The sequence below is a fragment of the Hemitrygon akajei genome, chromosome 31, assembly GCF_048418815.1.
Source record: "Hemitrygon akajei chromosome 31, sHemAka1.3, whole genome shotgun sequence".
NCBI lineage: Eukaryota > Metazoa > Chordata > Chondrichthyes > Myliobatiformes > Dasyatidae > Hemitrygon > Hemitrygon akajei.
The window spans coordinates 31090124-31105604 of record NC_133154.1 but is presented as its reverse complement, the minus strand read 5'-3'; the positions used below and the strand labels follow the sequence as shown (position 1 = coordinate 31105604).

The 15481-nt window shown below is 41.1% G+C and overlaps 1 protein-coding gene across 2 annotated transcripts in view; it reads left to right on the top strand.

Annotated features, from left to right (window-relative positions):
* Nucleotides 1-15089, top strand: part of pla2g6 (phospholipase A2, group VI (cytosolic, calcium-independent)) — a 117507-nt gene extending 102418 nt beyond the window's left edge. For both annotated transcript variants that reach the window (XM_073033452.1, XM_073033451.1), the window contains 2 exons: nucleotides 7250-7323; nucleotides 10874-15089. In XM_073033452.1, the coding sequence (XP_072889553.1) occupies nucleotides 7250-7323; nucleotides 10874-11018 (219 nt within the window). In that variant the 3' untranslated portion in view covers nucleotides 11019-15089. The remainder of the gene's footprint in view (nucleotides 1-7249; nucleotides 7324-10873) is intronic.
* Nucleotides 15090-15481: the final 392 nt, after the last annotated feature.

Below are 15481 nucleotides of genomic sequence, written 5' to 3'. Positions count from 1 at the left end.
CCTAATTGATAAAATAATGAGGGCCACAGATAGGGGAGACCGTCCTTACTTCCCTGCATAAGGGAGTCTAAATCTAAAGGGCATATGCTTAGGGTAAAAGGAGAAATATTTAGGAGAGAACTAAGGGAGAAGTATTTCCACACGGAGTGGTGGGATTATGGAACAAGTGCCAGAAATGGTGATAAAAGCGGGTACAATTACGGTTAGTCTGTTACACGGATGAGAAAGACTTAAAAGAATTTAGGCCAGAATTTATGGCATTAGCATAGTTAGGCATCCTGGTCGGGAAAGGCAAGCTGGGCTGAATGGCTGCTTCTATGCTGTGTAACTATGACAGACAGACAGACATACTTTATTGATCCTGAGGGAAATTGGGTTTCCTAGCAGCCGCACCAACCAAGAATAGTGTAGAAATATAGCAATATAAAACCATAAATAAATAAAAATAAGTTAATTATGCCAAGTGGAAATAAGTCCAGGACCAGCCTATTGGCTCAGGGTGTCTGACACTCTGAGGGAGGAATTGTAAAGTTTGATGGCCACAGGCAGGAATAACTTCCTATGACGCTCAGTGTTGCATCTCGGTGGAATGAGTCTCTAGCTGAATGTACTGCTGTGCCTAACCAGTACATTATGGAGTGGATGGGAGACATTGTCCAAGATGGCATGCAACTTGGACAGCATCCTCTTTTCAGACACCACCGTCAGAGAGTCCAGTTCCACCCCCACAACATCACTGGCCTTACAAATGAGTTTGTTGATTCTGTTGGTGTCTGCTACCCTCAGCCTGCTGCCCCAGCACACAAAGCAAACATGATAGCACTGGCCACCACAGCCTCGTAGAACATCCTCAGCATCGTCCGGCAGATGACTATGAACGCCAAACCGTTTGGCCCATCAACTTTGCTCCACCATTCCATCATAGGTGATTTACTATCCCTTGCAACCCCATTCTCCTGTCTTTTCCGGAAACCTTTGATGCCTTTTACCCAATTACTTGATTTCCACAGCAGTCTGTGCAACAAATTCCATAGATTCACCACCCTCTGGCTAAAGAAATTAATGTAGTCCTTATCACTGTTCCAAAGGGATATCCTTCTGTTCTGAGGCTGTGCCTCCAGTCCTAGACTCTTCCACTATTGGAAACATCCTCTAAATGACCACTGTATTTAGACTTTTTAATATTTGGCAGGTAAATATTACAGCATCACTGCAACTTCCAAAGTTCAATGTAAATTTATTATCAAAGTATGTATATGTCACCACATACTACCCCCAAGATTCATGTCTTTCAGGCATTCACAGTAGAGCAAAGAAATACAATAGAATCAATGGAAAAACTACAGACAGACAAGCAACCAATGTGAAGAAGACAAAATATGAAAATACAAAAAAAACAAATAATAAATAAAAAGATAAACACATAAATAAATAACACTGAGAACTTGGTAATTGACAACAGACAGTAGGTGCAGGAGTAGGCCATTTGGCCCTTCTAGCCAGCACCGCCATTCACTGTGATCATGGCTGATCATACACAATCAGTACCCCGTTCCTGCCCACTCCCCATATCCCTTGACCCCGCTATCTATAAGAGCTCTATCTAACTCTCTCTTGAATGCATCCAGAGATTTGGCCTCCACTGCCTTCTGGGGCAGAGCATTCCACATATCCACCACTCTCTGGGTGAAAAAGTTTTTCTGCATCTCTGTTCTAAATGGCCTACCCCATATTCTTAAACTGTGGCCTCTAGTTCTGGACTCACCCATCAGCGGGAACATGCTTCCTGCCTCCAACATGTCCAATCCCTTAATAATCTTACATGTTTCAATCAGATCCCCTCTCATCCTTCTAAATTCCAGTGTATACAAGCCCAGTCGCTCCAATCTTTCAACATATGACAGTCCCGCCATTCCGAGAATTAACTTTGTGAACCTATGCTGCACTCCCTCAATAGCAAGAATGTCCTTCCTCAAATTTGGAGACCAAAACTGCACACAATACTCCAGGTGGGGTCTCACCAGGGCCCTGTACAGCTGCAGAAGGATCTCTTTACTCCTATACTCAATTCCTCTTGTTATAAAAGCCAGCATGCCATTAGCTTTCTTCACTGCCTGCTGTACCTGCATGCTTGTTTTCATTGACTGATGTACAAGAACACCTAGATCTCGTTGTACTTCCCCTTTTCCTAACTTGACTCCATCTAGATAGTAATCTGCCTTCCTGTTCTTACCACCAAAGTGGATAACCTCACATTTATCCACATTAAACTGCATCTGCCATACATTTGCCCACTCACCCAACCTGTCCAAGTCACCCTGCATTCTCATAACATCCTCCTGACATTTCACACTGCCATCCAGCTTTGTGTAATCAGCAAATTTGTTAATATTACTTTTAATCCCTTCATCTAAATCATTAATGTATATTGTAAACAGCTGCGGTCCCAGCACCGAACCTTGCGGTACCCAACTGGTCACAGCCTGCCATTCTGAAAGGGACCCATTAATCGCTACTCTTTGTTTCCTGTCAGCCAGCCAATTTTCAATCCATGTCAGTACTCTGCCCCCAATACCATGTGCCCTAATTTTGCCCACTAATCTCCTATGTGGGACTTTATCAAAAGCTTTCTGGAAGTCCAGGTACACTACATCCACTGGCTGTCCCTTGTCCATTTTCATAGTTACATCCTCAAAAAACTCCAGAAGATTAGTCAAGCATGATTTTCCCTTCATAAATCCATGCTGACTCAAACTGATCCTTCTACTGCTATCCAAATGTGTCGTAATTTCCTCTTTTATAATTGACTCCAGCATCTTTCCCACCACTGACGTCAGGCTAACCGGTCAGTGTTTTCTCTCTCCCTCCTTTCTTAAAAAGTGGGACAACATTAGCCACCCTCCAATCAGCAGGAACTGTTCCTGAATCTATAGAACATTGGAAAATGATTACCAATGCGTCCACGATTTCTAGAGCCACCTCTTTAAGTACCCTGGGATGCAGACCATCAGGTCCCGGGGACTTATCAGCCTTCAGACTCAACAGTCTATCCAACATCGTTTCTTGCCTAATATAAATTTCCTTCAGTTCATCCTTTACCCTAGTTCCTTTGGCCACTATTACATCTGGGGGATTGTTTGTGTCTTCCCTAGTGAAGACAGATCCAAAGTACCTGTTCAACTCATCTGCCATTTCCTTGTTCCCCATAATAAATTCACCTGTTTCTGTCTTCAATGGCCCAATTTTGGTCTTAACTTTTTTTTGCTATTCACATACCTAAATAAGCTTTTACTATCCTCCTTTATATTCTTGGCTAGTTTACCTTCGTACCTCATTTTTTCTTGGCGTATTGCCTTTTATGTTATCTTCTGTTGCTCTTTAAAAGCTTCCCAGTCCTCTGGTTTCCCACTCATTTTTGCTATGTTATACTTCTCTTTTATTTTTATACTGCCCTTTACTTCCCTCGTTAGCCACGGCCGCCCCTTACTCCCCTTAGGATCTTTCTTCCTCTTTGGAATGAACCGATCCTGCACCTTCTGTATTATTCCCAGAAATACCTGCCATTGTTGTTCCACTATCTTCCCTGCTAGGGTATTGTTCCATTGAACTTTGGCCAGCTCCTCCCTCATAGCTCCATAGTTCCCTTTGTTCAACTGTAATACTGACACATCTGATTTTCCCTTCTCCTTCTCATATCATATTATGGTCACTACCTCCTAATCATTTCTTTACCTCCAGGTCCCTGATCAAATCTGGTTCATTGCACAACACTAAATCTAGAATTGCCTTCTCCCTGGTAGGCTCCAGTACAAGCTGTTCTAAGAATCCATCTCGGAGGCACTCCACAAACTCCCTTTCTTGGGGTCCAGTACCATTCTTATTCTCCCAGTCTCCCTGCATGTTGAAATCCCCCATGACAACTGTATCATTACCTTTGCGACACGCCAATTTTAACTCCTCATTCAACTTACACCCTACATCCAGACTGCCGTTTGGGGGCCTGTAGATAACTCCCATTAGGGTCTTTCTACCCTTAGAATTTCTCAGTTCTGTCCATACTGACTCTACATCCCTTGATTCTATGTCCCCCCTCGCCAGGGACTGAATATCATTCCTCACCAACAGAGCCACCCCACCCCCTCTGCCAGTCAGTCTGTCCTTTCGATAAGATGTATATCCTTGAATATTCATTTCCCAGGCCCTGTCCGCTTGAAGCCATGTCTCTGTTATTCCCACAACATCATACTTGCCAATTTCCAACTGAGCCTCAAGCTCATCTACTTTATTCCTTATACTTCGTGCATTCATATATAATACTTTAATTCGTTACTTCCCTCTCCTTTCATATCAATTCCTATTTCACTTGGCCATACTGTATGATCTCTTCTTGAGCTTTCTACTCCATTGATTCTGTTGTCCTTTTTAACTTCTCTTATTTTCACTTTCCCTTTAACTCCATCCTTATATTTTCAGTTCATCTCCTCCCCCCCACTACTTAGTTTAAACACATCCGTGTTGCAGTGGCAAACCAGTCTGCCAGAATGCTGATCCCCCGCCTATCAAGGTGCAACCCGTCCCTTTTGTACAATTTATCCCTACCCCAAAACAGATCCCAGTGGTCCAAGAATGTAAATCCTTGCTTCCTGCACCAGTTCCTCAGCCACACATTCAGATCCATTATCTCCCTGTTCCTGCCCTCTCCAGCACGAGGATCTGGAAGCAAACCAGAGATAACCACCCTGGAAGTCCTGCTTTTCAGCCTTCTTCCGAGTTCCCTCAAGTCCCACTGCAGAATGTCCTTCCTCTTCTTCCCGATGTCATTTGTGCCAACATGCACTACCACTTCCGGCTGTTCACCTTCACCCTTGAGGATTCCCTGCAATCGGTCCGTGATGTCCTGGATCCTAGCACCAGGGAGGCAACACACCATCCTTAAATCTCGCCTGTTGCCGCAGAAACCCCTTTCCGTACCTCTTAATATGGAGTCCCCTACTACCACGGCTCTTCCTGATGTCTGACTCCTCGGCTCTGCTTCTGCACCAATTTTCGGCTCGCAGACCTGTCCGCCTCTCAGACTGGCAGTATCTTCTGTCCTGACAGCTTCTAAGAAGGTGAATCTGTTTACGAGAGGTACATCCCCTGGGGTCTCCTGTACTTCAAGCATGCTTTCCTTCCTCATCGTCGCCCCCTTTCTCTCTTCCGGTATCCTCGGTGTAACGACCTCACTGTAGGTCCTGTCCAGAAAACACTCGTTTTCGCTGATAAACCTGAGGTCATCCAGTTCTTTCTTCAGTGCTGCAACATGCTCCTTCAGAAGCTGAATCTGGACACACTTTCCACAGCTGTAGCAGCTGGGGGCACCATCAGTGTCCCTGACCTCCCACATCATGCACGTAGCACACTGAATCAGCTTAGCGGTCATGTCTTCACCCTCTGCAATTGTGCCTGGCGTAGTCTCCTCACCGAAGACTCTCAAGCCAAAGACTAGCACTTTTCACACCAGGCACTTCCCTCAACCAGGCCGCTTCCCGACAGGCCCTTGAAAGTGAATCCACAGGTTGAGTTTAGTGCTCAGTTCAATGTTGAGGTGACTGAAGTTATCCATGCTAGTTTAAGAGCCTGATGGTTGAAGGGTAATAACTGTTCTGGAACCTGCTGGTGTGGGATCCATTTCGAGGTGGTGGCAGGGAGAAGTGATAAAATGTGGGGTCCTTGATGATGGATGCTGATTTCTGTAGCTGCACTCCTTGTTGATGTGCTCAGTGGTGGGGAGGGCTTTTCCTGTGATGGACTTGCTTGAATCCACCACTTTTAGTAGGCTATTCCTTTCCTGGAGATTAGTGTTTCCATACCAGGCCGTGATACAGTCAGGATACTCTCCACTGTGCATTTATGGAAGTTTGTCAGTTTTAGCTGATATGACAAATCTGCACTAACTTCTAAGAAAGTGGAGGCACTGCAGAGCCTGCTTTGTAATGGTCCCATATCCAAAATTGTAACGCCAAGGAATTTAAGGTTACTGACCAGTTGATGAGTCAAATTACTGGTCATCAGTAAAGTTATTGATGTTCCAGTTGGAAACTCATTGGAACTGGTGCCTCTCAGGGAGTAGGTGGTTCAGTGAGAAAGAAATTGTATTTTCGTACCTTTCTGTATGCTCACCACTCTGTAAGGCCCTACACCTAACCCCAAAACCTTTAGACCTCTAAACTCTTTGCCTCTGAGTTTAATCCCTCCAGCAATGGCCATATTTTTGGTTACCAAAATCCAAGCTCTGGATTTCTTCCCAAAGCCATATCTCTCTAGCTCTCTCTTACCTTTTATGATACTTCTAAGAATCAGAATCGGAATCAGATTTATTATCACTGATATAGGTCATGAAATTTGGAAGTTTGGTTGATCGCTGAGCTTGCCAAAATGTTTACAGACGTTTCGGCTCCAGTCGGGAAGCCATCATCAGTGTACAGTTGAGGATGTTGTCTCCTTGGAATTATGGCTTTTATACTCCTCTAGGGTTATTGATTAGATGCCGTAATCTGGTTGTCTGGTTCAAAACACTATGAACAGTTTAGCAGTAGAAGATTCTGATTGGCTATCTTTGAGGGAGGTGTTTTCTTCCATTTGGACCCCGGAGGAGTATATAAGCTGGCCTTCTGAGGAGACAACGCTCTCAACTGCGCACTGATGATGGCTTCTCGATTAGAGCAGGAACATTTGCCAAGCTTGGCGTTCAACCAAACTTCCAAATGGCTAACACAAACTACCAATATCCGCAATCATAAAATTGGTTTTGCAGCAGCAAGACGGTGCAATACATAAAATATTCCATAAATTACTCTGAGAAATATGTCTTGAAAAATTAAATAAGTAGTGCAAAAATAATGAAGTAGTATTCATGGGTTCATTGTCCGTTCAGAAATCTGATGGTGAGGGGAAGAAGCTGCTCCTAAAACATTCAGTGTGTGTCTTCAGGCTCCTGTACTTTCTCCTGGTGGTAATGAGAAGAGGGTAAGTCCTGAGTGGTGGGAATCCTTAGTGATGGATGCCACCTTTTTGAGGCATTGCCTTTGAAAACCTGCCTTCTTTTGTAATGGTTCTGTGGCTCATGCACCTTTTGTTGGTTTGCCACTGGGAGTTCCTTTGAGAGTTTTTCTTGTTTTAAACATGTTACAATAGTTTTGTTGATGAGAAAAGTGGTTGATACATACCGGAACACCAAGTAATGGAACCTTTGTCTTTTGGTCTTTAGTGCACTGATTCTGATGGCCGAGCAGTGGATCGAGCCAAAGCTTGGTGTGAAATGGTGGACATTCCATACTTTAGGTAGGCATTGAGTTTAATTCACACAGCAAAGACTCCAGTATTTGCCGAATGTGAAGTTGGGTGCATTAGCACTGGGATACCTTGGCAGAAATTAAATTTGTTCTGGGATTAGCAATACAAAACAATGTATTTATATTACTTTTCACACATCTTGAAGGTGAACAGATGAGTTATCCACCATTCCTTGGCTAACAATTGCTAATACAGGTTGAGTACCCCTTACCCGAAATCCAAAATCCGAAAACCTCTGAAATCCGAATTTTTTTTAGCACTGCCATAACATCACAAATGAAAAATTCCACAAGGCACTGAGAAGGCTCACAGATGATGCTCTGCGCATCACAGACAGTTCTAAGGAAACCTCATATATGTACTGTACTGTACTGAACAGAAGTTAATGAAAAATAGAAAAACGCTGCATAAAGCAAAAAGTGAAGATCTTGATCGGGTATTGAAAGAATGAATTTGTCAGTGTTGGAGTAAACATATGGCACAATGGTGTGTCGATCATGAAACAAGTAAAGATCTATCACAACAAACTGAAAATTGAGGTTAATTATGAATATTCAGAAAGCTGATTGCAGAAATTTAAGAAAAGGCATGGCATTAAGATTTTCAAAATCTTTAAAAATTTAAAGTCAAAAGTTTTTGATAAAAATCTGACTCCAGAACATGTCTACAATGCTAATTGTTTTTATACCTTACATAACAATGCTAATTGCTTTTATACCTTACATAAAAACTATAAAAAAGTAATATGCAAATACAGTATACTGTAACCTTTTAATCGGCATTGTAGGTGACCCTGAATGCCTGCTGTTGTCTGTTGTTCATCAGCTGATTCAGGATTTCTCCCAATGCTGCTCTGCTGCTTTTGTTACCCTGCACACGCTGTATTTTCATTATATTAATAGTATGTAATAATTTTTACTGTTAAGTACATACTGTATGTGCGATGAACAAGTGTAAGACAAAAACTGCTTACTGGTAGCAGATAAATTTAGAGTCAGAAATCCCAAGCTATCCCATTATGTAATGCAAAATCCAAAAAATCTGATTCTAATTAAGAGGCAAGAATTGTGTCTGCTGAGGCAAGCATGGACAATAGATCCTAAACTCTGTTCTGTAAAGTTTTACAAGAGTATTAACAGAGTGATAACTTAGTTAGGTGTGTCTCACCTCCGTGTGCTACTGTTGCACAGGTCACCAATTGTGGGGAGATGCCTTTAAAGTGTCATCACTATTGTGGTGCAAGAAGATAAAGAACTAGTTTCAATATAAAAGGCATTTTAATAATGAGGGATAAATATGTAGAATACAGAGAAAATCACTAACTTCATGGCACTGTCATAGAATATGTTGTATCTACTTGAAAGAGTTGACAGGTAGATAGAATCAGGTTTATTATCATGTGTCATGAAATTTGTTAACTTAGCAGTAGCAGTACAAAGCAATACATAATTATGTAGAAAGAAAAAAAGTAAATCAATTACAGCAAGTATATATATGTATGTTAAATAGTGCAAAACAAATAATGTGAATAAAAAAGTGAGGTAGTGTTCATGGGTTCAATGTCCATTTTGGAATTGGATGGCAGAGGGGAAGGAGCTGTTCCTGAATCGCTGAGTGTGTTCCTTCGCTCCTGTATCTCCTCCCTGATGGTAAAAATGAGAGAACATGTTCTGGGTGATGGGGGTCTTCTGTAATGGATGCCACCTTTCTGAGGCATCGCTCCTTGAAGATGTCTTGGATACTGTGGAGGCTAATATACAAGATGGGGCTGACTAATTTTACAACTTTCTGTAACTTCTTTCAGTTCTGGGCAGTAGCCCCACCATACCAGACAGTGATGCAGCCTGTCAGAATGCTCACTATGGTACATCTATAGAAGATTTTGAGTGTTTTAGGTGACAAACCAAATCTCTTGAAACTCCTAATGAAATAATGTCTTGCCTTCTTTATAGCTGTATCAATATGTTGGTACCAGGTTAGATCCTCAGAGATTTTGAAACCAAGTAACTTGAAATAGCTCACTCTCTCCATTTCTGATCCCTCTATGTTCCCTCTTTTACCATTCCTGAAGTCCACAATCGGCTTACTGATGTTGAATGCAAAGTTGTACCCATGACACCACTCAGCTGTACACCCTCTCATCTCCATCTGAGATTCTACCACCAATGGTTGTATCATCAGCAAATTTACAGATTGCATTGAAGCCGTATCAAACCACATTATACACCCACTGCATCAGTGTTGATCATCAGCAAGAAGGAGATATTATCACCAATCTGCACAGATTGTGGTCTTCAGGTTGGGAAGCTGAGGATCCAATTGCAGAAGGAAGTACAGAGATCCAGGTTCTGTAACTTATTGATCAGGACTGTGGGAATTATGGTGTTGGAACGCTGAGCTATAGTCAACGAATAGCATCCTGAAGTAGGTGTTTGTTTTGTCCAGGTGATCTAAGGCTGTTTGAAGAGCCATTGAGATTGCGTCTGCCATAGACATATTGTGGCAATAGGCAAATTGCAGTGAGTCCAGGTCCTTGCTGAGGCAGGAGTGAGACAGACAGACAGACAGGCAGGCAGTGAGAAAGAGAGAGGTCGTAAGTTGTCAGCGGGTTCTGGAGTCGGTGTTCTGTGTGGGCAGGATGCATGAGGTCTGATGACGCCTCCTGAGTTTGCAAATTGGTGAGACCAGAGTTCAAGGCTTAGTTTTGGGGTTCCGTCATTTGGCAAGACCAGAGTTCAAGTCCTTGTGTTCAGTTATTGGCCAGTCCTTTGAGTCAATGCCAAGGATTGAGGTCTGAGAGTCAAATTGGAAGTCTGGAAATTGAGTGGCCCGAGCTCAGGTTCTGTGAATCTCCGCCAGTCCAGTGGGATAGTTATAGACGCAAAACCTGTGTGTTCAGGTCCAAATCCAAATCTACTGAAGACCAGAAAATGCTCTCAGTATTCGGGATTAGAGGACCGTGTGTGTGCATGGATGGGAGGGAGGAACAGGGCTTGCTTTGCTGTTATTGCTTGTTGTATTCTGTGTTGTTCCACTGAACATTGTGGGCATGCTATTTTGGCACCAGAATGTGCGCTGACACTTGCGGGCTGCCCCCAGCGCACCCCATGGGTGTTTTGGTTGTTAATGCAAATAACACATCTCATTGTATTACACACAAAATGATGGAGGACTGTTTGTTTTGATGTGATAAATAAACTTTGAATCTTGGATTTTGTGTGGAGCTCTCTCAGTATGGCACTGAAGCATCAATTTAGATTCTTGTACTCTATACTCAGGATGAGGGAATTTGATTTAGAGTTTTCTAATTAAGAGGCAAAAAGTGCGTCTACTGAAGCTATGAGGAATAACAGATCTTAAGCTCTGTTTTGTAAAATTTTACAGGAATACTGATAGTGATAACTTGGTTTGCTGGCATAAGGTCATAATGTGCCTCTTTCACAGGTCAACAGTTGTGTGGCGAGATGCTGAGCCTGGCTGTGTAAGGAAGCCATGCGAATGGTGGCTAAATTTGATTTGATTCATTTTATCTTTCCAGGTTGAACTCTCAGCTGAAGACAGATGTGATGCTGGATGAAATTGATAATACCATTTTAGTCAACATGCTTTGGGATACGCAAATCTACATCCATCAAGAGAGGGAGAGAATCCAAGAGCTTGCCCGTCTTCTGTTAAGTGCTTAATTAGTGTGGAAGGAAGACTGACCAACCACTGGAAGATATTTGAGCCGAATGAATTTTTGCCACATATTTAATATTTAATTTAATTATTTTTTACTTGTGATGACTAGAACTAAATAATGGTACAGTTTTAACCCAATGAAAATTCACAATGCTTAATACTTTTGTGTCTTGTGTAAATAAAATCAAGGAGAAACAAAGAGATCCCACTCAAGAGTGTATTCAGCTACGAATCTCATAACCACTCTTTTCTCTTTAGTGATGCACTGGACTAGCTGAGTGCTGAGTGTTTCCAATTAATGAGGGGTTCGCTGTTGAGTAGAGGAAACCAGGATCCAGTTTGACAGGCAGGTGGTCCACGGAAACGTACCTGAATGTGTCTGGCATACAAAATTAAATTTTTTTGCATCATACTTAGAGGGATATTTGATCTTGGAGGCAGTGCATAATAATTTAATGCTGTGAATGTATTGGTTAAATAACAAGAATAACCTTAAAACCTGGCTTACAGAATTGATTAAAGAAAGTTGATATAAAAATTTTGTATATTATTTCAAGGCATTTGGTTGGAGGTACAAAGTTCATTTTGTTGGGGTAGGGAATCTTTAATTTGGAAGCTGTGTTTTGCATCTATAGGTATGGAGAGAATACTTTCACTAGATGTGAAGAGCATAACCAGTGGATGTCAGGATTATATAGCTGGAAAAGATGTAGGAAAATTAGAGGAAAGAGTTTTGATGGACTGACAACATTTTTCTGTGGTTGAGAATTTCACTTGATCATTGCCCTCATCTTGGTCCTAAATGGCTTATACTATGTCCTTGGACTTGTGACTCTCCTTACCAAATCAGCTGGAAACTCTTTGAATTTTTGATTGAAAGGTAGTCTGAAAGCCAACTGCATTTGACCAGATTGTGTATCCTGTCCATTGATAGTATGTGGATAATGGGTTAATGTAATTTTTTAATTATAAACTTTAAAATATTTTAAACATAACTAATTGTAATCATGGAGAATTATGCATTTTGTTATGCCTAATTATATCCCTTTCACTTTTGTCTTAATATTCTTACCAAGCTTGTTAGTTCTTCAGCTGGGAAAGAGAGTTAATATAACTAAAAACCAAAGTGTCCCAAATACATTTCATTAAGGGAAATATCATTTAAAATATTTATACACTTTTGTCTTTGAACTTCGGCATTGCTTCAGATTTCTGATTACATGATGTTAATGTTTGCAAGTTGCTTAAAAAAACACAATTGCTCTTATCAGACTGGGTAGACAAGATCAATTTGTAGACCAATCCAGGTATCATTAGTTAATTGTTCAATGGGTTAATGGGAAAACAAACAATATTTTCATCAGTCCTAACCTACATTCAAATAAAATCAATGTGTAAGGCAAATACAGGTGTGAGAATAATGTTTTGTTCTTAATTACAAGGAGAACATGGAGCTGACCCTGTGGATTAATGTTCCACTAAGTCCACTCTTTGAATAACCCAATTTACTACAGTTAAAACCTCTATATGATGAACAATTAGCCCATCTCTATAACACAGGCAGTAATATTCCATACACACTTTATAGAATACAAATAAGCTCAGGTGTTTTGTAGTTTCATAGCGTTATACAGATTAAGACAGACCCTTCAGACATACTTTCCTTATGGTTATATATATTGTAATCATGATTAAGCATTATTGGTTCTAAAGCAAATTGGAGTGTGCTGACATTGTAAGTGGCACAGATCTTTATTCTGAAGGCCTTAAATGAAGAGATGGTTCGTTGTCTTAAAAACATGTATACTTGATACACTGCATAGTCATGTTTTAAATTTATGTTTACTCAAATTGACGATGAACTGACAGCCTTACATATGATTTTAATGTATTTAAATAATTGCAATGCTGCTGTACTGTGCATGAAACGAGCCAACAAACTGTGCTGTCATATTTCCTTTAAATGATGCAGAGAAGGTGGTTCAAACTGGAATGCAGACTCTCTCTGTTCCGTTATCTATGTTTTATGAAATTAACTATTTGCACTAATAGTGTATGATGTAATTAGAATAAATGAATATAACCAAGCAAGATAAACATTATATGAATAAATGAGCCTTAACTTAGGAGTAAAGGTGTACAGTGATTCCAATGACATACTTTATGTGTCATAATCATAGTCTTGTATTAATAAAAATGAGGCAATAAAACTCCATAGAGCAAATTCATCCTCTGCCATTTCTCTACAGTTATCCCCTCCCCAGTGCCTCTACTGAGAGCCATTGCCATTCCCAGTGGTGAGGTCAGATAATTTTCACAAATTCCTTTTGATCAAAATGTCAAACCTGCAGTACTGCACAAAAGTCTTGGGCACACATGTATAGTTAGGGTACCTAAGACTTTTTGCACAGTACTGTAGTAATTTTTTTGTATTGCACTGTACTGCTGCAAAAACAAATAAATTTTGTGGCATATGTAAGTGATGAGGAACCTGATTCTGATTTGGGCCTCTAATGTGGTCTGAGAGTGGAAGGGGGACAGGGAGAGGGGAATCATGGTTGGGAAAAGGGGAAGTAGAGGGGAGGGGACACCAGAGGGACATTCTGTAATGATCAATAAACCAATTGTTTGGAATTAAATGACGTTGCCTGGTGTCTCAGGGCAGGGCAAATCTGTACCTGCGCCACACCACATCCCCTTGTCATTCCCAACCTCCTTTGCTCCCACCAGATTTAAAGGCATGCTCTCCTATCCGCATTGACAAATACAGTACTGTGCAAAAGGTCTTGGGCACCCTGGCTATATAAATGTGCTTAAGACCTTTGCATAGTACTGTACATACTCCGAGCTCTTGACCACCACTTACAAGAACACTTCCTATTTTTTCAGCAACAAACAGAATGCTGAAGGAACTTATCAGGTCAGGCAGCATCTGCGGAGGGAAGTGGACATGTAATGTTTTGGGTCAAGACCATTCATCTAGACTCCATCCATCATCTCCAGCCTCTTGTGCCATTTTCACCCCACCTAAACCAGTCCTGACTTGTCCGCTTCTATTGAAGCTCGCCCCAACCCTCGATTAAGAGGAAAACATTAGACTAACTGTGTAACTGAATTCTTTTATCCATTCCAATGAATCTTTTCTCTGTCCTCTCATCTAAAATATGAATCAGAATTGTTTATTACTACTGAGATACATTGAAAAGCTTGTTATGAGGCAGTAGTACAGTGCAATACATAAAGATGCTATAAATTACAGTAAGAAATAAATTTTAAAAGCAGTACAAAAAGAGAGTAAAATAGTGTGGTGGTGTTCATGGGTTTATTGTCCGTTCAGACATCTGATCGGGGAGTGGAAGAAGCTGTTTCTAAAATGTTGAGTATGTGTCTTCAGGCTCCTGTACCTCCTCTCTGATGGTAGCAATGAGAAGAACATGGTGCCTAAAGCCTCACAGGATCATTACTAAAAAAAATTATACAAATCTAAGGAGAGCATTATGAATTTACAAACTTGTAGATAAAAGGTGAAGAACTTGGTTTAGGGAGTGTAGCAGTTAGAGCAACCACTTCATAGCACTAGTGATCATCAAGCAGAGTTTGATTCCCACCACTGTCTAAGGACATTCTCCCCATGACTCTGTGGACTTTCTTCAAGTGCTCCAGTTTCCTCCCTCATTCTAAAGATGTACAGGTTAGGTCATGAGTTGTGGGCATGCTTTGTTGGAACCAGAAGCATAGTAGCTAGCCTTCCCAGCACAATTCACGCTGATTCGATCTGATGCAGAATTGAGTACTCCATTCACACATTTGTCAGCCATCTGAGAGTCATCAGTTTAATGCTTTATCCAAAAGTTCAAAGTAAAGTATCCAAGTATGTATAGCATATACAACCTTGAAATTCATTGCCTTTCAAACACCCACAGGAAAACAGAAATGCAATAGAATCCACCTTCAAGAAGTTCCTTCACTGTTCAGTAATTGTTATGGATTGTTTTCTTTATGATTCACTGCATCAATTCCTAATAAAACATGTTACACTTTATTTTAAATGGAATAAAATCATTTCAATTACATGTTCCACGTTCCAATGCTGTTAATTACCTATTTTGATTAAGTGGAAAATGGATCCCATTGCTTCTAATTACATAGGACACAGGATAGATGGTAATGTCTGCTGGTAGATTTTACTATAAATTAATGGCAACACGTATAAAATGCTGGAGGAACTCAGCAGGTGGGCAGCATCTATGGAGAGGAAAAAACAGTTGAAGTTTCAGGCAGAGACCTTCAACTGGACTGAAAAATAAGGAAGGAAAAAGCCAGAAATAATAAGTTGGAGGAGGGGAAGGAATACAAGCTGGAAGGCGATAGGTGAAGCTAGATGGGTGGGGGAGGGGGACAGGTGAAAAAGGTAAGGGGCTGACAAAGGACTCTGATAGGAGAAGAGAGTGGTCAATGGGAGAAA